The sequence below is a fragment of the Zootoca vivipara genome, chromosome 14 (assembly GCF_965207765.1).
Source record: "Zootoca vivipara chromosome 14, rZooViv2.hap1.1, whole genome shotgun sequence".
In the NCBI taxonomy this organism is placed as follows: Eukaryota; Metazoa; Chordata; class Lepidosauria; order Squamata; family Lacertidae; genus Zootoca; species Zootoca vivipara.
The window spans coordinates 30,887,351-30,908,231 of record NC_142597.1 but is presented as its reverse complement, the minus strand read 5'-3'; the positions used below and the strand labels follow the sequence as shown (position 1 = coordinate 30,908,231).

The 20,881-nt window shown below is 45.7% G+C and overlaps 1 protein-coding gene across 2 annotated transcripts; it reads right to left on the bottom strand.

Annotated features, from left to right (window-relative positions):
• Nucleotides 1-775: 775 nt before the first annotated feature.
• Nucleotides 776-13,272, bottom strand: PSPH (phosphoserine phosphatase). 2 transcript variants are annotated; one of them, XM_060283135.2, is made up of 6 exons: nucleotides 13,030-13,272; nucleotides 7,271-7,426; nucleotides 5,562-5,696; nucleotides 4,624-4,769; nucleotides 2,732-2,880; nucleotides 776-973 (listed from the first exon to the last, which is right to left on the bottom strand). In XM_060283135.2, the coding sequence occupies exons 2-6, from the start codon at nucleotides 7,408-7,410 to the stop codon at nucleotides 863-865; spliced, it is 681 nt and encodes a 226-aa protein (XP_060139118.1). In that variant the 5' UTR covers nucleotides 7,411-7,426; nucleotides 13,030-13,272; the 3' UTR covers nucleotides 776-862. The 2 variants fall into 2 exon arrangements, with proteins under 2 accessions (XP_060139118.1, XP_034995513.1); XM_035139622.3 differs by lacking the exon at nucleotides 13,030-13,272 and having other exon boundaries at nucleotides 7,271-7,532.
• Between the last annotated feature and the right edge of the window lie 7,609 nt (nucleotides 13,273-20,881).

Sequence of the window (20,881 nt, the reverse complement as noted above, 5' to 3'; positions counted from 1 at the left end):
GGGATACCTAAACTTTGTGGTGAGAAACTCAGCATAGCAATCTGGGGTTATCACTTATGGAGTGAATTTGTAAGGGATCTAAACACAGGTGCTTTAGATAACTACTCCATTTTGAAAACCTGTGTTTTAACTCTGGGGATGTAACAAATTTTATTTATGTTGCTTTCAATGTGTTGGTCTAGTCTAGTATATGCATTTTTGTACATGTTACTTTGCTGGCAAACTGCATTGCAAAATTTCAAAGGATGGCTGTGTTTTGGTACATGCATTGCTTCAGAAAGTGTGAATTTGGAATTTAAATGTAAAGAGAATCCAAATTATTTCCATTCCCTCCCATTGTGTAGCTACAGAACCAACCTTCTTGGATTAAGAGACTAGGCTTTGAGGTCTTTTCTGACAATCAAGTGGTATATATGTTTTATGAAGTAAAGTAATAAGATGGAGTTGTTCTTGGGACATTTGGGTCCCAAACATTCTGTTCTTAGAAAGAGACCATTGCTGTCATTTGTGGAAGCCCCCATAGATACTACTGGACTCCAACTCCCATCAGCTCCAGCAGCTAGCATGGCCAATGGTCAGGGATGATGGCAACTGGTCTAGCAACACCTGGAAGGCCACAGATAACCTCTGGTCACATCTGGACCACCCTTCCCTTCCTTTCCCTTTGCTATGAGTTTATCAAGGTGCATGGAACAGAGCCATTTGCCATCGGAACACCCAACATGCAACAGAGGTACACTGTGTAGCCAGAAATTAAAAATCCCAAATGCCTCTGTTTGCAAACAACAATAAGAATATGTTTAATTGCATAGTTATACATCTAGCTACGATACATGTTAATAAAATAAGCCTAGTTCATAATTTATCGTTCCTCTAGTTCTTTCAGCAGTTCGTCAAAATGGGTGATGTACCACTTGGCTTTCTCCTTGACTTGTTTCCGCACGACGTTGCCTCCAAAGCCAATGAAACAGTCCTGGGGAAACATAAAAGAAGAAGAGATGGGCTGGCTATGCCTCCATTTCAGAAAATGCAGAGGACTATCGGGATTATTCTCCATTGGAGGATTAGATGGCCACCTGTCATGGATGCTTCAGTTGAGATTCCTGCATTGCAGGGCGTTGGACTAGATGACCCTCAGGGTCCCTTCAAACTCTGCCATTCTAGGATTTCTTGTCACTGATGAAAGCGGATGTGAGATGGAGGGGAAAGGCACCCTCCATCTGCTGGCATTGCATGAAATGAAGTCAGACTCTGGGGGAAGCAGAACAGTCACAGGCAGCTGCTTAGGCTTCAGTGGGCAAGGACAGATGGGGAGTATGGGGAGAGTGCAGACTAGCCCAACCTTCCTCAACCTGGTGCTCCCCAGAGCTTTTGGACTACAACTCCCATCAGCCCCAGCTGGACTATTCAGAGAAAACCAACTACTCAGCTAATTCAACGAAGCAGATTCCCTGCAAATCCTTGCAGAAATCTGGCTGGGTTTGGTAAGTGACCTTTTCCTGGCTCAGCATAATCTGCTTGCTACCCAGTTGCCAGTGAATCAGAAGCTGCTGCCAACAGTATCACCCTCCTTTTTTTTTAATCAATCATGTGATGTGATGAATAGGCTTTTGCTGGAAAACGCCTTTGCAACACAGGACAACAGCCATGGTCGTGCTCCTTAATGCCAGTTCCTGATGTATTGGCTGCCTGCCTTGACCTATTAATTTGGATCTGATTCGCCTCCCTTGGTAGATTCCAAAACAATCATTAACAGGCAGCTGAAATCATTAACCCGGAGCAAGCATCTGTCTGGTTCTTATGGAAGACTTGCAGACTTTTGTTTTGTTTTTTATGCTCCTGATTTTTTACCTGCCCTCCCCTTGCTTCTTTTGGGATTGCCACATCCAGCAACCAGATGCTGGGGGAGTGGAGAGATGCCCTTTTTCTTTGGGAACATGTGGCAGATTGGTTTTGCTTAGGCTTAGGGTCTGACTGGTTGCTGTACAAGCTCTTTATCACAGGGACATCAGAACAGCTCTGTAGCTTGGATCAGGCCAAAGGCCCACCCAGTTCAGGATCCTGTTCCTTAGGGCAGGCTGGCTGCAACTGTAGAGTGGGTGCCTTGCAATGATGTGCTATGTGACTCGTCTACATTGCTTGTGATTTGAATCACAAAATAGATTGGTTTGGGCAGAGAGGGCTGATGGGGTGCGTGATTCTGTCTCCCAGCAGGCGCTAGGTTGGGTGGTCTTCTTGTGGTTGCAGAAAGGTAACCTAGTGGATCTGCACAAATTAGGGGCATTCCGATGCCAGAAAGAATCAACCATATAGAAGTCAACTCTGAGCTAACTCCTATGACCCAGTGAGGTCCATTCACTGTTGGCTAAGCTGTTGAATTTGGAGTCCTGGCTTCAAATCCATATCCAACAGCATTGTTCACGGGGTTTCCTTTGAACATAGGATCATTAGCTGCCTTTTACTGAGTCAGACTACTAGAGAGCAGACTGGCGGAAGCTCTCCAAGGTTTCAGACTGGAGACATTCCTTGGGATTGAACCTGGGAGCACCTCCTGCATGCAAAGCAGGTGCTTGATGACTAAGCTGTGGTCTTTCTTTTGACAGCCTCTCTCCTCCTTTTTCTCAGCTTAACCGACCCCACAGGATAGCTGGGAGAACCCAAGTAAGCAGCCCTGGGCTGAGAGGAGGAAGGGGTAGAAGGCAAATGCCATCACCCCACAGTCACTACTCACTGCAGGCGGGCAGGCTTCCATATCTGTTGCTCCGTCTCCAATCATCACCACCTTCTTAAACTGAAACTGCTCCTTCAGGTAACTAATGACTTGTCCTTTGCCACCCGACTCAGCAGTTGGCTGTGTCTCATCAAAACCGGCGTATTCTCCTAGAGGCACATCAGAGAGAAAGTCAATCATAGAGAATCACAAGGAAAGTCAATGTTTGAAGGCAAAGGAGGGCGGGGGGGGGGGAACCTGGTACCCTTCAGATGATGCTGAAATCCAACTCCCAACAGCCATAGCCAACATGGTCAATGGTCAGGAATGATGGGTGTGGAACATCTGGAGGGCCACAGGTTCCCCTCCCTATTCTGGAAGGAGGGAGGGTGACAGTTCAGTGTATCAGAAGGATTATTTGCAGAGTGATCCACGGTCCTGGTTAGGAGATGGATTCTATTGCAAAGCAGAATCTTCTCTCTCTCTGCCTGTTTGTGTATGTACACAGATCTTCCATCCTGCAACAAGTTAGAGCAAGAATGGGGGGCATCTGTGGCCCTTCAGATGTTGTTAGGACCCTGAAACCCAGCATGGTCAATGACCAAGAAGAATGGGAATTGTAGTCCAACATCACCAGGAGGGTACTGCATTGACCATCCTCAGTCTAAGGGTTTGTTTTTAGTTTATATATTTTTCTTTATTAGATTTATATACTGCCCTTCATCATAAGATCTCAGGGCAATTCACAGAATTTCCAATATCTGGGAGATGTACCCTCTGATGTGGAAACCTTCCTTGCTGACACCAGTGTGTGGTATTTTGGCTCTATAGCTCCATAAGGGCAATTTGGGGAACTACTGTTTCCACACAGACGCCCTTTGGCTCCCACACTCTCAGCCCCATCAAGATTCACGGTAAAGGATATTCCACGTTCAAATAAAATCTTCCAGAGTGGACCTTCCACATGCTGTGAAGGAAGGGGCAAAGTCATGTCCAAAGAGCCTTATTTGGATATTGTTGATAGAGTGAGGGCTTTCACCAAAGCCAGCAACCTAAAACCCATTCATATAGTAAGAGATCCACCCATCTTTTTCCTCTAGTGGGCAATCCTGAGGAATACTGCCAAAGCCTAGCTCCAGACGTGTCCCTTGAGCGACCCTATTTATCCTGGTAACCCTGAAAGTTGAGTTTGGCTGCAAAGCTGTGCTATAGTTAGCTGACAAAGTCTTTAACCTTGAAGAGCCGTTTTATCAAGCTGCACAACCCACTTGGTGGATAAGAGATCTGTCTCTCAATGTGCTGACTCTCTCAGAGCTGCACTCCTTGACCCTCCTCTGTGCCAGTGCATCTGAGAGTTAAAGCTTAACCATGGAAAGGAACAGTTCTTTCCAAAGCAGCTGGGCAAACGGGGGCTTATCAGAAGCAGCAGTTCATTGGTGACACTTTGCTTCTTTTCAATCTGGGAACCTTTTTTGGGCTGAGAGACGCACAGTCCCTTCCAGGCAACATTCTGGGAGCCACAGGTCAGAGGCAAAAAAAGAGCAGGGTAGTGAATTTAAATTTATACAGTACTGTAAGCTAGTTTCTATACTCATTCCTGCACCCCTTTCTATCCTCCGTCCAGGCAAGCAGGAAGCATTATTTAATCTTATATATTTTTTTATAAAAGTATTTATATACTGCCCTCTCACAAAACATTAGGGCACAGGGTACATCAACATAAAAGCATGTTGTATTGCTTTCAGATGTTTTGATGTTGCTGTGCATACAGAGTTCAAGGACACATTCCAGCGAGGTAGAAAACACTTGAGCGCAAAGCAGCAAGGGGGAGAGAGGGGATGGTCTGGGGAGAGTTCCAAGGGCCAGGTAGAGAGCCCTGCAGGGCCACATTCAGCCTGCCTGGTAAAGCTTACCATTGAAGTAGAACTTCAACCTGTTGGCAAAGACGTTTGCTGTTGGGATGTTGAGCTGCAAAGCCACATGTTCCACGATGCTCTGAAACCCCCCGGAGATTAAGAAGACCTGGACACCTCGCTGGTGGAGCCGGTTGACCAGTTCCCTGTGAGGAACAGGAGTGGGTGGCCAAGGCCCCCATGTCAGGGCAGGATTAATTAAGATGCTTTTCTTTTGCCTTCTGCCCTGCATCCATCCCCTTCACTCACAGCTGCAGCACAGTGCAAGAAAGGCTCCTAGGCTCAGTAACAGGCTTAAAATAAATGAATGGCCCAGGAAAGTAAGTAGCCATGGACTTCCTCACAGGTCTTCCTCTGTGCTGAGCCATTTTAGATAGGATGTTGGTGTGTGAAGAAGAGTCTTGCTAATATGCAGGGAGCTGAATGACAACCCCCCCCCCCCAATTTTGTTCCTCCCAATTCTACATTGTCAGGCTTTTCTCTGGGACCCATAAGGACTAGGGTGCAATTGACTGGGGAGCAGCTGCTGCTAAAAGGTAACTGGAGCAAACAAAGGTGGCATTAAATGCCAGGAGTATGGATCCACATGCTCTCCCTTTCGTTAGTTTTCACAATTGCTTTTTACAGAGGGATCTCGCCACAAGGTGAGGAATCCTTGATGCAGTTCAGTGGCTCCTTTCTCAAGCTTGTCCCAGACAGTGTTGGGAAAGGGAGAGACTGATACAGGTTTCCTCCACTGAAAAGGATGCCTTCCAGCCTCTTTCTGCCTGGTTAAGAAGGTGGAATTCGTAATTGTACAGTAGGCCTTTGATGCTCCCTACCCACTTCAAGTGCTGCTACAGCTAATTCTTCAGGAATCATAACCCATGAGGAGGAGATAATGTGGAAGACGTCTCCATGGATGGACATGGAGTCCAACTGTTCAGAATGCCTCTTACCTTATTCCCGGTGTTAACTGGGGCGGATGCTCTGATATCAATTTCTGCACTTGTTCATAGGAGGGGCGGATGAGGGCTAGCCGGGCAGTCAAAGCAGCCTTGAACGTTACAGTGCCACCCATCGCTCTTCGAGTCCTAAATTGAGATTCAGAGAAATCTGAGAAATACAGACCAGGCTTTTTAAGGGCAAAAATAAAGCCATCCAGCTGTGTATATTTGCTTTACATACAGAAGCAGTTATGCTAAATCAGGGTAAAATGAAGTCTGCTTCAGTTCCTCATTTAAGAGGATGGCCGCTGGATCAAATCAAGGGTTGTCCACCTTCGTGGGCGTAGCCAGGATTTTTGTGGGGGGGGGGGAAGGGAGCAGAACCTCAGTTAGTTATGTATTTTTATGTATTTACAGGGGCAGCTGCTCCTCCCTGCCCCCCCTTAAAAATAATAATCTGTGTTTACTGCAGTCTCAGTCATGATCCTCTGCTGCTGCTATTTACATGTTTAAAACTACACATGTAGCCCATTAATGGCACAGTTATTTTGACCGTTAGATGGCCTTAAAAGAGGATTAAATTGATTGATGCTGTCGCTCCCTCCTCCTCTATCTGCTGCTATAATGCCCAAATCAACCTTAAACTCTTCAGATGATTTGGATAGCAACTCCTATCAGTCCCAGATGGATAAATCAAGGTGGTTTCCTAGGGACTGCTGTGCGGGGTGAAGATTTAGCCAGCTGGATCCCAAGTGTTCTGTGTGAATCAGGAAATGCTGCATTCCATTCTACCTGATGAGTTCTGTGAAACTCCAAAAGGTGGCTTCTCCCACACCAGATGTGGAAGCACATGATTTAGTTGTGTTTCCTACGGTTTGGGGTCACCATACAGAATGACCCCACTAAGCCTGCCATCCCTAACCTTTGTGCCCTCCATATGTTTTGGACGACACCTCCTATCAGTCCTAGCCAGTCTAGCTGCGTTAGCTATGACTGGTGGGAAATGTAGCTCAAAACATCTGGAGGGATGAGCTAAACCAACCTCAGGCCTGCCAGGAGTTTCAGACTGAACCACAAGGAGACAGGTTTTTCAGGTTGGAGAGAAGATTCCTGATTGGTTGGGAAGGAAGGATAGTTGCCTGCTAGTTCATTATGTCAGGGAAAGGAAGTTGGTAAGCGCTCTCTGCTCACATAACCTTGTGGCAAAGCTAAGGAGGTATGGTCTTGGTCCAGAATGTGGATGGGAGACCACTGTAGAGCCTCACAGCACATAGAAGTCAGAGTCTAAGTGCAAAAAAGGAAAGGTTTTTTAAGCAACTTCATGGCACCTTACACAAACATGCAAGGATTGGCTGCTTTCTCTGCCTAATGCAAGGTAACAAGGTTTGCCAGTGGTGGCCCATGCCCAGCCTCAGAGCTCCCCCCCCCCCCGCAAGAGGCTTCTGTCCTGAAAGGATGCCGTAGAGGCCAGACCCAGAGTTGTCTCTGAGCCACTTCTCAGCAGCATCCCCCAAATGTTCATTCTTGCATTTAGGTCGCCCACCCCAAAGACTAGCCTTTACAAATTCTCATTAGCCTGCTTACAAAAAAGGCTTCCCTGACAGCCAGCTGGTATCAGCTATGGCATGATCTGAGTCCGGGGATGGAGCTCAACGCCTTTGCCCCTTGGGAAGAAAGGGGACAGATCTCTGCAGAAGCAAATGAGCAACAGCCTTACGTACATTTCGGCCACTGCGTCTCCGACGCCGCAGAATTTCGCCAGCTCGTCGATGCCTTCCTCTTTGATGACCGTGCTGTCCACATCAAAGCAGACGGCATCAGCGTTTTGGAAGACTTCCTTCAGCTCCATAAGAGAGGACATCCTTTTAAGGGGCTTCCTGTTGTGGGAGAGGAAGATGAGGTCATTCTGTATATCGGCACACTGAACCCTGTGTTGAGCCATCTTGGAAGAGGGTCCTGTGGGGCTGGTGGCTTGGTGTAGAGAGGGAGCAGCGAGCCGTGTGGCTCCTTTTTGAGAGGGAGTGGGTGGCAGTGGAGGGGGGCGGAAGTGGCTGCTGATTTGCTGGCCATGGGGGCAGCACAGGAGTGGGCAATCAGTCAAGGTTGGCTCCCTGGCTGAGTTAACCCTTCCGGGAGCTGCTGCCTTCACTGACGTAAGGAGTCATATAAGAGATTTTTTTGGCATTTAATGAACCCCACGAAAGATAATGCTATTCCCTCCAGTGCTGGCTGCCTCCTCTCCTGTCTTCACTGCCATCCAAACCCCCTGCAATCACAGTGCAAATGCTTTCATCGAATAATCATAGCCGTGTAAAATGCAATAATAAAAACAGCTTAAAAATTAACTACAGTACAGCCACGAATAGAGTGGATCTTAAATTTTTATCAGTTGTCTAAGGACAGGGTGAAGAGGTCTGTCTTCAGCATAGGATGAAAGCTGTATAGTGAAGGTGCCAGGCACACCTTGGTGCCACAAATTATGCCCAAAGAAAGCACATTTTTGCAGAATAATTCCCCTTATAAAATACTTTTAAAATGTTATCTCCACTAATATATGCTTTTACTTTACTCCAGTAAATGCATTTTTGTACACATTACTTGACTGGAAAACTGCATTGCAATATACGGGAAAGTGTGAATTTTAAAGCATGGCTGTGCATAGGTTCACATTTTGTTTCAGAAATTGTAAATTAGGTACGTTCACTTTTAAATGTGAACTCAATCAGATGTCTCCCCTTCTATATAAGCACCCCACGGATCAAGGCAGGACACCCCTCCATACTAAATCCCCCAGGGATGGCTTTTGCCTGGGGAATATTCTTAGAGTAGGGGTAGCCAATATGATTCCCTCCAAATATTGTTGGACTCCCATTTCCCAACACTCTCAGCAGCATGCATGACCAGTTGGTCAGGGGTGATGGCAGTTGTAGTCTAACAACTTATGGAGGGCGCCAACTACCCATGTACCTAGAACAGCCTTTCTCAAACTGAGGTCCCCAGATATTGTTGGAATACAACTCCCTGACCCTCGTAGCTAGGGATGGAGTCGTAGTCCAACAACATCTGGGGCCCTAAGCTTGAGAAAGACTGACTTAGAGGCTTCCAGTTCCCTTGTATTGCCCCTTGATGATACCCTGATGATACCACTACAACAGACTAGGAACTGGCTGTCACACCACTTTTACTGCCACAGCTAAGCCCAAGAATATTTTGAAGCATCATTTGGTCTTCAGAATTCTATACAGGGGCAGGCAACATGGTGGTTGTTGGACCACAACTCCCATCAGCCCCGGCAGACAGCACAGCTGACGGACAGGGGTGATGATGGGAGTTGTGATTCTGCAACATCTGGAGGGCACTACTCTGCCCTCCAGATGTACACTGCAGTTCTCAGGGTTTCCTGGGTAGGGTGCAGCTATGTTGTGGTGTGGATGCAGACACTCTCAAACAGTCTTGCTATCCTGGTAGGCCTCATAGCCTGCTTTGCAGCCTTGACTTGCCTGTTGGTTCTGAGCCAGGCAGAGCTGCAGTGGGCAGGAGAGGGGAGCTTTGACTCTGGGGCAGGGCTGGGACACCTTGCGCAGTGGTGCATCATTGCACAATGGAGTGAGCGAGGCACGTGTTGACATCTTTGGAACAGGCCCAGCTGCCTGAGGTTTTTTCCAGGCCCTAGGAAATGCTGAACATCCAACCAGAACTCGGAGCTCTGTGTTGGGCTGCCAGTTTTGAAAGAGCCACCCGGGAGGGCAGTGCCAAGACATCTGCGTCATAATGTCCTCAAATCATGATGGAACGCCCACCGTCCAAGGCTGGGTTGCAACAGGACCGTATGATGCAAGGCAAGGATGAGGTTGCCAGAAAGTGACGTTGGCCCCAAACATACTGCAAGAGGATCTTCTTCAATAAGCCAATCCTTCTTGCAAAAGTTGAGAAGCTTATGGAGACCTAACAGGTCCTGCTGCTCAGTCAGAACGATGAGTCTGGATTTTTCATTTTTCCAAACATGGACATCGAGGGTTAACATCAACCTGGTGTCCTCCAGATACTGTTAGACTACAACTCCCATCAGCCCTAGCTGGTGCATACAAAACACTTTTGAGATTTTGCAAAGTGGAGGCTATGGCTTCAGGAAATCTACAAGCAAGACTCTTCTCATTTTAGAAATGCACACCTGGCTTCAAAGCTTACACAGATAGTGCTGTTTCATGAACTGTATTTCATATTGACCTCTAAACATGGCTGCATATGACCAATATGCAAATGAATCCAATTCTAGTTCCCCTGAAATTCTTTTGGACTGTCTTTTCCTTCACTTCCTGCTCATCCATCCCCAAACCTTCCTTTCTATCAACAGCAGTCAGCCCCTCCTACCCCTAAGCCCTGTTGGATTTTTTCCTCTCCTATCCAAATGGTCCTTTCCCTAAACTTCCTTCACAGCAACTGCACTGTCAACACCCTTCTGCTTAGGTCTTTCCCTTGAGAACTCTGGATGTGTAGGAGCATTCTGTGGTATCAAAAGCAACTCAGCTAACGGTATATGGGAAAAGTAGGAGCTTGTGCAGGCAATAGCAAGAGCCAATGCAACCCACCAAACCATATGCTGCTCCTACAGCCATGTCCAATGGCCAACCAGGACCTTGATAATCCCTTCCCGATTTTTGCTGGCTGCCTGGGATTACGATAAGAGGGAAACTGCCAACCGCTTCAATGGCCATGATCCATGGATTGCGGGTTGCATTTAGTTTTGTGTCTCCCTGAGTTGGGCAGGATCAGGATTTCATGGGGCACACAGAGATGTTACAAAGTCACAGGCTGTGATTTGTAGAAATAAGAAGCGTTATTATTAACACAGTAATAAAAAGATGTGGTTTGGGGTCAGCGTTTTGCTTCACTATTATTATTTATGCCTTCGTAGAAATGACCTTAGGGCAGACTTCACAAACCTGCCCCCCCCCCGGTGTTTTGGACCACAACTCCCATCAGTCTCGCTGGCATTCAGAGGCACACAGCAGAGGTAGGACATAGCCACTGTGGCTAGTAGCCACTGCTAGCCTTATCCTCCGCTCGTCCACACCTTCTCATCTCACCACTCCCCCCCCCCCCCGGGAAATGCCGATTCTTACCACTGAATCAGAACAAACATTGATCAGGTTTTCTGCAGATTGACGTTTGCTCTGATCCAGTGGTAAAGGGTGGGTTTTCCTGGGGCAATCGGAAAACCTCTTAGACCCTTGCTTTCTAGGCACGGAACAAGCAGAAGTGTGGACAAACCCTTTGTCTAACCCTCTTTAAATCCATTCAAGCTGGTGAGCGTCACTACCTCTTGCAATGTGGTTTCACTATATTTTCTTTATTTTTGTTTATTTCTGTACATTTATATCCCACTTTTCTTCCATCATGAAACCCAAGGTGGTCAACATGCGGTTCCTAAGCCGTCTCCCACAAACAATGGCCAGACCCAAACCTATTTAGTTGCATCAAGGTGATGGTCCCATTCCTGGTCTGCTAGTGGTGGAGATGAAAGAAGAAAACAGAATGGGGGAAAGTGAGAATGAATTGGATTGCTTTGTTTGTTTGTTTGTTCTGGCATATGGTGTTTAGGAAGAGTGAGCTTAGCATCCTGTTTCCACAAGGACCAGCCAGATTCCTCAAGAGAAGCCCAGAAATAGGACATGAACACAATAATTTTAAATAAATAAACCACTTTGGGACCAGATCTTGGGTAAAAAGCAACAACCACAAGCTTCTGAAGTGAACCAGTGATTACAGCACACTTCAGCTTATGATTTGCATTTGACAGATTGCATAAGAAGAGTTCATTTCCCCCTTTTCTATCTTCAGAAAACAAGTCATACCATGCTAGTCATACAATCTGATTCCAGCCAGGCTGCAAGCTTTCTGTGTGGCATCTGGTATCTGCCCCTGGAAAAAACCCAGCTTCCTGAGAACTTTAGATTTAAAAAGAAAACCTTCAAGTTTCTAGGCCTGATGGATGCATAAAATAGCCTGTATGCAAGTAGGTACTGGTATGCGTGAAGCTTGGAATCAGAAGGATCTGGAAAAGGCTTCCTGTAATCAGAGTGGTTCTGTGCTCTACTTATGAATCCTAGTTTGCTGGGTGTCCATTATCTCCCCTGCCCCACACTTTCTAGACTCTCACTGAACTGCTGACCAGTCTGGGGCATTGTCCTTAGTGCTGAAAGGCTGAGAAGGGCAAACAGTTCAGTGAGAAGAGAGCATATACAAACAGATGTTGCAATCCTACACCAAGTTACATCATATGCTTCCCGCTGGAACAAGAGGGCCCTTCTGTGTGCATACATAACTGAGTACAGGATTGCAGCCTTGGGAAATGGGAGGGCTCTTACATAATTTATTATTCCAGAAGAATAGTCTTCCTTTTAAAAAGCCTCACCTCCACATTAGCTTGTGTTTTCTCTCTGGCACGGATGACCTCACTCAGATCGGCTTTTAATGCACTCACTCTTGTGGGTAAAAGACCTGAACTGCTTTCCTCACCACCAATAAAATACAGAATTTCTTCACTCAGTGTGCAATTAACTAACTAGCTTAAGATTGTGGTCCTAACCCTACTTACCTGTTGGGAGTAAGCCCCACTGGATTCATTGGGACTTACTTCTGAGTAGGATGGTTAGGACTGCACGGTGTGTGGCTTTTAAAAATTAAAGATGATAGGGAAATTCAATGGAAGATAAAAGATAACAGAACTTTTAGTGACAATAGCTTAATGTAGTATTTGCCAACTTGGTGGCATCCAGCTGTTTTGGACTACAGTATATTTCCATCAGCCCCAGCCTGAATGCTGGCTGGGGCCAAAGGGAGTTGTAGTTCAAAACAACTGGACGCCACCAAGTTGGCAAAAGTTGACTTAGAGAACCTCCATGGCCAGAGAGTGCATACCTCTGACAGCCAAATCACTGCAATTGTCATCGCTTCTTGTGGGTTTCCTGGAAAGATTGTCTGGCTAGACATTATTCGACTAGATGGACTTTTTGTCTGATCCAGCTGTTCTTAAGTGTTAAGAAGCAGGAACCACCTGCCATCCTCAGGCGATTTATATGGAAGTTGAAATTTCTGTTTGTTTCTAACCAGTACCATTGATAGTTTGAATTTAGCTTCTCTCTGACCCATCCTTCCTCAGAGGGAAAGAGGAACCTCAGAGCGAGGCATCCTGTACATCCTGCATGCATCAGGGCAGATGCTGATGCTTTGCCTGTCCAGGATTGCATCATTCATTCATCCCTTCATCACAGAGAGGCCCTGCACCTTTTTTATTCCTGCAAAAAAGACAGCCACCAGTAGAGGGGTCCAGAAGGCGAGTCCCTGTGCCAACTGTCAGTTCTAAGGAGCACACTCAGAACCACAAAGTTGGAGGGAGCAAGACAGAAAGAAAATCTGCGAAAGAGGAAAAAAGGAAAGCACCACCCTCACCCCCAAATTCAAACAGCCGGCAACTTACAGGACTGTGGAGCCTGCTGCAATTTTAGATGTCAATACCGGGCACCTCCTGGCAGTGCAGGCGAGAGAAGGCTCAGTGAAGCCCTTCAGTCACATCGATGCAAATGCACCCAGCAATCTGGAAGCCGGCCACATTTTCTAAACCAGCTTTTGCTGAGTAAGCGACAATCCTCCTCTGTTTTTCCTTTCCCCCTTTTTAATCGCTGCACACATGAAAGCAAAGGGCTCTGCTGTTTACAGAGCGAGGCTTAGGAAAGAGAGGTGTAATTTTGCACTTTGGGAGGGAGGAGCCCCTCAAACCCAGCCCTGGAAGCTCCCTGATTGGCTCAGGAGGAGCCGGCAGAGAGAGAAAGGCGAGGAGGTGGAGATTAGAAAGAATAGGCTCCAGATCTCTTCTTGGAATAAGTCACCTTGAACTTGCAAAGTCTGCAAGCGAGATTGTCAGGTGATAGCCATATGAAATGGACAGAGCTAAGCTCAGTCACAACCATTCGTTTGAATGGTCTACTCTGAGTAGGGTGAATATTGGATACATTCCAATCCATCAGACTTAAGGCCTTTGCTGATGACGCAGGATGGGATATCGCAAATAGAGTTGCGGGGAAAGGCTGATGGGCAGAAAAGGCAACTGGCTGCAGGGTTCAAGGGTGGTTATGCTGAGCCCTGCAAGACGAAGTCATATTTATTTATCTAACAAGTTTTCTATACTACTTAATCAACAATGCCATTGAAGCAGTTTGCAGAAACCATTTGTCAAGCATTCAAAATAAGCTGATATTGAAGTGATATTAAAAATATATAAAGCCAGCAACTTTTAAACAAACATACATACGTGCTTAGATGTGCTTGCCTAAACTTTTTTTTCCAGCAGGTACTGAAAACAATACAGTGAAGGCTCCTGCCTGATGTCAATAGACAGAAAGTTCGAAGTGCTGCCACACTGCAGGACTGATTCTTTGCAAGTGTGGAATGAATATGATATGGCCCTTGTCAAAGTGCCTGTTCCATAGAGGCAGGAGAGTGGGCACATACATGTGTGGTAAGGTCAAGTGAAGGACTTAGGGATGTTTTATCTGAGGAGGCTAGAAGGTCTAAAGCAGAGCTTTCCAAACTTCTCATGCTGGTGACACACACATCATTTCGTGACACTGCAATTCAGTTTTACTAGCAAACCAGAGGTTAAACTAAGCCCTTTCCAGCCCCTACTCACTGCAGCCTGCACACTAACGTGTTGCGTGACACACAGTTTGGGAAGCTCTGGTCTTAAGTAGCAGCAAAGCTAGCTCAGCAGCTGGGGATCTGCCCCTCCACTTGGAAGTTTCCAAACTTTCTTTCTAACTCCAGTGAACTGAGATACAGGAGTGCAGATGCACTGGAGAAAATCCTGGGATATGTTCTGTGGAACACAGTCACATTACCTGACCAAGTGTCTTGGGCTACCCATAAACACCCTCAACCCCTCCCTTGCAACTCAGGACCAAGGAAGGAAAGCTTATCTGCTCCTGCTTTTTTTTTCTTCTTCTTCTTCTTCTTCCTACAGACAAATCCCCAAAAAGCTTCCAAGGTGCTTCAGAGCTGCTCAGAACACAGCTTGAAAACATCTTGAAACTAAATTTCAGTTTGAGGCAGTGGCCCCTTAGATTGTCTTTCAAGGTGCTTTTAATTCAGCTCCCTGTTTTGAGGCAGGATATCAGCACAGGACATTCACCATCAACTTGCTTCTTTCAGACCAAACAGCACTGCAAGAAAGGTTCACAAAAGCCAGAATTCTCATAAAGGCCACCCAGGCACTCTGGAAGCAGATGGCAACCAGGAAGGCACCAAGGTAATGGCCACCCCATGTACTAGGTCCCAGCATTGGGTATCCAGAGGTTTACTGCCTGTTTGGACATGGAAGCTCAATTCCTGTTATCATGGCTAATAAACAGGAACTATTGGAGCAGGAATTTATCTAATCTTTTCTTTTTCATGATCAAAACTTTTTTTCCTCTATAGGACAAAGTCATAGCTGCCAAGTTATCCCTTTTTTAAAGGGATTTTCCCTTATGCTGAATAGGCTTCCTCGCGAGAAAAGGGAAAACTTGGCAGCTATGCAAAGTTCCTATGGGACAACTAGCTCTATGTCATTCCTACAAGCCAACAAATAAATGAAAGAGGATCCAGGTATACTGGGCAATCTGAGGAGAAAATCCACCAGTCATTGGATGGATTATGAATTATCACTGCAGTCCATTCTTCAAGACATACTGTGTATCAAAGCAGTGGTTCTCAAAAATTTTGATCCCATAAACTCATTCCCAGTGCCTCTTCCCCTATAAAAACATTATGCAGAATAGCGGTTTGTATGACCCATTAAGGAAGATAATAACACAGGAAAATGCAAAACAGTAACAATTAATTGCACAGTTTTTCAAAATCCAATTACACCTACATTTAGTTTAATTATTCAACAAAACTGAACAGGATCCAGTGATACCAGCTTTTTGAAGTCTGATAGTCATTTATGCCTCCAGCACCACCCTGCAGCCCCCTTGCCTTTTAGGGAAGTACCCCCCGCTTTGTGTATCAGAGCAAAACTCATACCAATCAGACACCTCCTGTATTTGATGTAGGACATGATCCCACACATGGTTAATGGAATTATAAATGTTGTTGATTTCACTATGAAAGCATACCCCACTGAAATCAACAGGACTGGAAATTTAGCTGTATTGCGCTTTAATAATGCCATGGCAATGGGTGTCTTGTCATTGTCACTCTTAAAGGGCCCACTTTTGCATGTGAAAGCAACAAAGAGCCTTGTAGCACCTTAAAGACTAACCAATTTATTACAGTATGAAACTTTTGTGGACTCCCACCCATTTTTTCATATGCAGGAAGCAAAATCTTAGTTGGCAGGTATATACGGTAATGGAGAGAATAATAAGTTGGGAGTTGAAATGAGATGCAAAGATTACAGTCAGTGATAATTAGAGTTTACATGTGTCTTAAACAGGCACACCTATTACAGTAAAGATTGCAGATAACTTTCCCAGCATCGCTAAGATGATTGTATGAATATGGGTGTCGGGATTTTTGGGCTCTCCAGTTGTTGCTTAGCTCCAACTCCCATCACCCTTGGCCATTGGCCATGCTTGGTGGGGCCGATGGGAGCTGTAGTTTAGAGACCACTGGAGGGCCAAGGTCCCCCCCCCACAGGGTGGCAGGCTGCAAGGAACAGGGAGTGACCATGCCACACCTTGTATTTACAAGTTGGGGGGGGGCGCAAGGGAAACTTGTTGGGACATCTTTGTTACTTCTTTCCGGTTTGGAACTTCTCACCCTGTTCCTGGATCATGACTCCTGAGCACTGTGTCTCTTGCTGAGCCTGTACTGATAATTGCATTAATAAAGATCTCTGTCTTACTTACAAGTAAGAGTCCCTGTTTGTAAGTTTTAGGTGGCCATTGGCTCTGCTGAGAAGCCAACTCCATCAGGCTTCACTCTCTCTCAGCTGTTGCCTGGCTGCAGTAGTGGCAGAGGAGGAAAACAGGCCTGCTCCATCAGTTCTGCTAAAAGACCAGCTCCATTGGACCTTCACTCCACCAACTGTCCCCCAGAAGCAGCCGCTTCAACAGGACACAGCAGAGGGAGGACAAGGAAGCATTGCAAGGCCAATCCATTAGCATTGGGCTCCTTGAATTATTTCCATTCCAGCAGCTGCTCCTTATGAGAACTTTGTAACTAAGAGCTAGTGTCTGAGGTTGCTTTCTCCCCTTTCTGCCTCCCAATTGCTTTTCCTTTCGCATTGTGTCTTTTAGAATGCAATATAACTGATCTACATAAGCAGCTCTTGGAACCTAAGAGCACTCTGCACATGTATGAAAAGCTCTTTTATTGCTTGCTAAGTCTTCCAGAGCTTAGGTTTGGCCCTGAAACTGATTCCAGAGTTCAGCTTTGTTTTGGACTTCGGACAAAACTAGATGTAATGTAGAAAATCTGTGATTGGATCTCCCAATCTCCCTGTACCACTATTTTATTAATGATTAAAAGAATCTATAAGAGAGGGAGAATTTTAATTAGTGCTGCAGTCCCAAGGAGGGAGGCCTTTTCAACTCATTTCCCTACACCGCATCCCAAGCAAATATCAATTGTTCTCTGGCCCCCAAAAGCTGTTATTAGCCAGAGAAGGGGAGGAAGGTAGAAAACTGCGTTTTTGAATCAAATGCTTGTACAATAAGAGTCCTGCTTCTTGATCAGACCAAGGGTCAATCTAATCCAGCATCTTGTTCCTACACAGGCAGATAATTTATATAGACAGGATTTATATACCACTTAATCATCAAAATCTCTAAGCAGTATACATAAAAATACCTCTCAGAAGTCTGGAAGCAGAACCAGAGTGCAACGGCACACTTGTGTTCCTCAGCAAGCAATATTCAGAGGCATACTGTCTCCAGAATGTGGCTAGTAGCCAATTATAGCCACTGTAAATAATAATGCCCTGTGACATGTCCTCCTGAAAATCGGCTGCCCAGATAAATTTGTGAACATCCTTCGGTTCCTCCATGATATTATGACAGCAACAATCACAGATAACAATGGCTCTCAAAGTGAACCATTTACAGCAGGATGAGGTGTTAAACAGGGATGTGTTATCGCCACAACTCTTATTTATTATTTTCATTGCTATGATCCTACACATTGTTGAAGGGAAACTCCCCACCGGGGTAGATATCATATATCGAACAGATGGAAAGCTCTTTAACTTAAGTAGGCTGAAAGCAAAGAGTAAGGTTACCATAACTTATAAATGCCATCTCCAACTCCTCAAAAGATTCCATCAACGGTGTCTCCAAAAAATTTTACATATCACTTGAGAAGACAGGTGAACTAATGTGAAGAAGCAAAGATCACCAATGTTGAAGCAATGATTCTTCAACATCAACTTCATTGGACTGGTCATGTTGTTCAGATGCCTGATTATCATCTTTCAAAGCAACTACTCTATTCCGAACTTAAAAATGGAAAGCGTAATTTTGGTGGTCAATAAAAGAGGTTTAAAGACTCTCTCAAGGCAAATCTAAACAAATGTAGTATAAACACCGACAATTGGAAAACACTGGCCTGTGAGCCTTTACCCAAGGTGTCATGGATTTTGAAGACTCTCGAATTCAGGATGAAAGGGAGAAAAGAACTAAGAGGAAGCCATGTTTGGCAAGCCCTCTCCATGATCAACTCCCACCCGGAAACCTATGTCCCCACTGTGGAAAGAGGTGTGGATCCAGAACTGGCCTCCACAGTCACCTATGGACACGCCGTTAAGACCATGTTCATGGAAGACAATCTTACTTGGCTACGAGTGATCACTAAAGAAGATAACCCTTTTCTCCATGAATTTGTCCAATCCTGCTTTAAAGCCATCAAGTTGGTGGTCATCACTGCCTCCTGCAAGAGTGGGTTCGTTCCATAGTTCAGCTATGTGCTGCATGTATAAAGACTTCATCTGGTCTGTTCTAAATCTTCCAACATTCAGCTTCATTGAATGGCCCCATCCCTCTAGCATTATAAGAGAGGGATATGATGTTCTGACCAAGGGAGTGTTCACATTAGCAACCTAGAGGGCACTGATGTTTTTCCCTATGCAAAAAGAGATGAATGGCTTAAGGACTACAACTGGTATGAATCACAGAATCATAACCTTGTAGAGTTAGAAAATATTGGGAGGGTCATCTAGTCCAACCCCTGCAATTCAGTAATCTTTTGCCCAACATAAGGCTCAAACCCACGGCCCTGAGATTATAGTCTCATGCTCAATCTGCCTATTGGGCTATTCCAGCAATCATGAAGGTGGTTTGAGAAAAAGAGCCTCAAACAGTAGTATCTTATAACAACCTGCATTTTGGACAACCTCATGTGAACATACAGTACATTAAAAACCCAGCACTGGAAGCGCAGTAAGTGCGCAGTAAACCAAGTATGAACACAAACTTCCTGACTGGGTATGGCTGCATTGCCCTCTACTGGTTGGCTATACACACAGGTCAGATAAACCCAGTACCCATCATAGACAAAGTATGTGGGGGCAGTTTGCAGATTGGGAGGGCAAGGAAGATTTAGGAAAACATCAACCACATCCTGGAAAAAAAATATTCCTTCTAAGTTAGTCAAACATCGCAACTGCAATCATGTTGCCTCAGAATGAGGCCCAACTGAATGGCAATGAATCTAAGTTAATTTTACAAAGTTTTTATCACAGCTGTGACTAACCTGTGGACTTCCAGACACTAACTCCCCTCACCTCCAGCCAACATGACCAATGATTAAGAAAAATGGTCCAACAGTTCCTGGAGAGCCATAGGATTCCCATTCCTGATCCATGGGCATAACAACAGTAGCCAACTTTACAGGGTTGCTTATTTATTGGAGCCTTTACACAAACAAAGGCAGAAAACAGAAGGAATAAATATCAATAAAAATGTAACCAATGTAACTTACTGAAAAGTTAGGAGGAGAGATTTTGGTACCTGTTTCTTTTCTTGAAGCACATCACACCTTGAAGAGGGACCACAATGGAATTCTAAGCTGAAAGTACACAGGAAATTGCTAAAAAGGTGTACACTGACACCTGCTATAGAAAAGTTGAATATTACTTTATGAGATATTAAATATTAATATCTGCTGTGAAATCACATCTCTAAAATATCACACCCTCTGCTAGTGACCTCAGATGGTGAGAGCTGACACGACTGGTGCCAAAATGGGACTATTAAGGCCACATCCACACCCTACATTTAAAGCAATCAACTTCCTCCCAAAGAATCCTGAAATTTATCAATTGGAGACTACTATTCCCAGCACCCTTAACAAACTATAGTTCCCATGATTCTTTGGGGTAAAGTATGCAGCTGGATCAGGCCACAGGGGGCCCATCTAGTCCAATATCCTGTTCTCACAGTGGCCAACCAGATGCCTGTGGGAAACCTGCAAGCAGGTCCTCAGCACAAGAGCCCTCTCCCATCCTGTGGTTTCCAGAAACTGGTATTCAGAAGCATTGATCCCTCCAACAGTGGAGGCAGAGAAGAACCATTGCATACCCTCCAACTTTTCTTTGATGAAAATATCCCATTCCATAATGATAATTTTACTATTCATAGCCCACACATCTTACTGGGTTGCCCCAACCACTTCATAGCTTTCAAGTTCTCCCTTTTTTTAAGGGAAATTCCCTTATGCTGAATACGCTTCCTCGCGAGAAAAGGGAAAACTTGACAGCTATGCTTCCAACATATATAAAAATACAATAAAACATTAAACCTTTTAAAAAACCTTCCCTATACAGGATTGCCTTCAGACGGCTCGGGGGTCGGATAACTCCATACCTTCCCACATTTCTCCAATGAAAATAGGAGCATCCTAGGGAAAAGTGGGACATTCTGGGATCAAATCAGAAACCGGGACAGTTCATCTAAAACAGGGACGTCCCTGGAAAATAGGGACACTTGGGAGGATCTGCCATTGTGGCTAGAAGCCCTTTCCTCCATGATTTTGTCCAGTCCTCTTTTAAAGCCATCCATGGGCGTACCCAGGATCAAAACTAGGGGGGGGCAAGGGGAGGGGCCAAGGCACGGAAGGGGAGGGGCCACAAAGTGGGTGGGAACGGCGAACTCGCGCTCCGCCGGGCTGTGCCCCTCCCTAGCAGCAGGGCTGGTGGGCGGAGGCGGAGCCCAGCCCAGCGGAGCGCGAGTTCGGCGTTCCCGCCCACCGCGCCGCGCTCCCTGGTTCCCCGCCGCGCTTGGCCTTGCCTGAGGGCGCGCCGGGGAGCTGGAGGGAGGGTGCGGCGCGGTGCGGCGGGAATGGCGAACTCGCGCTCC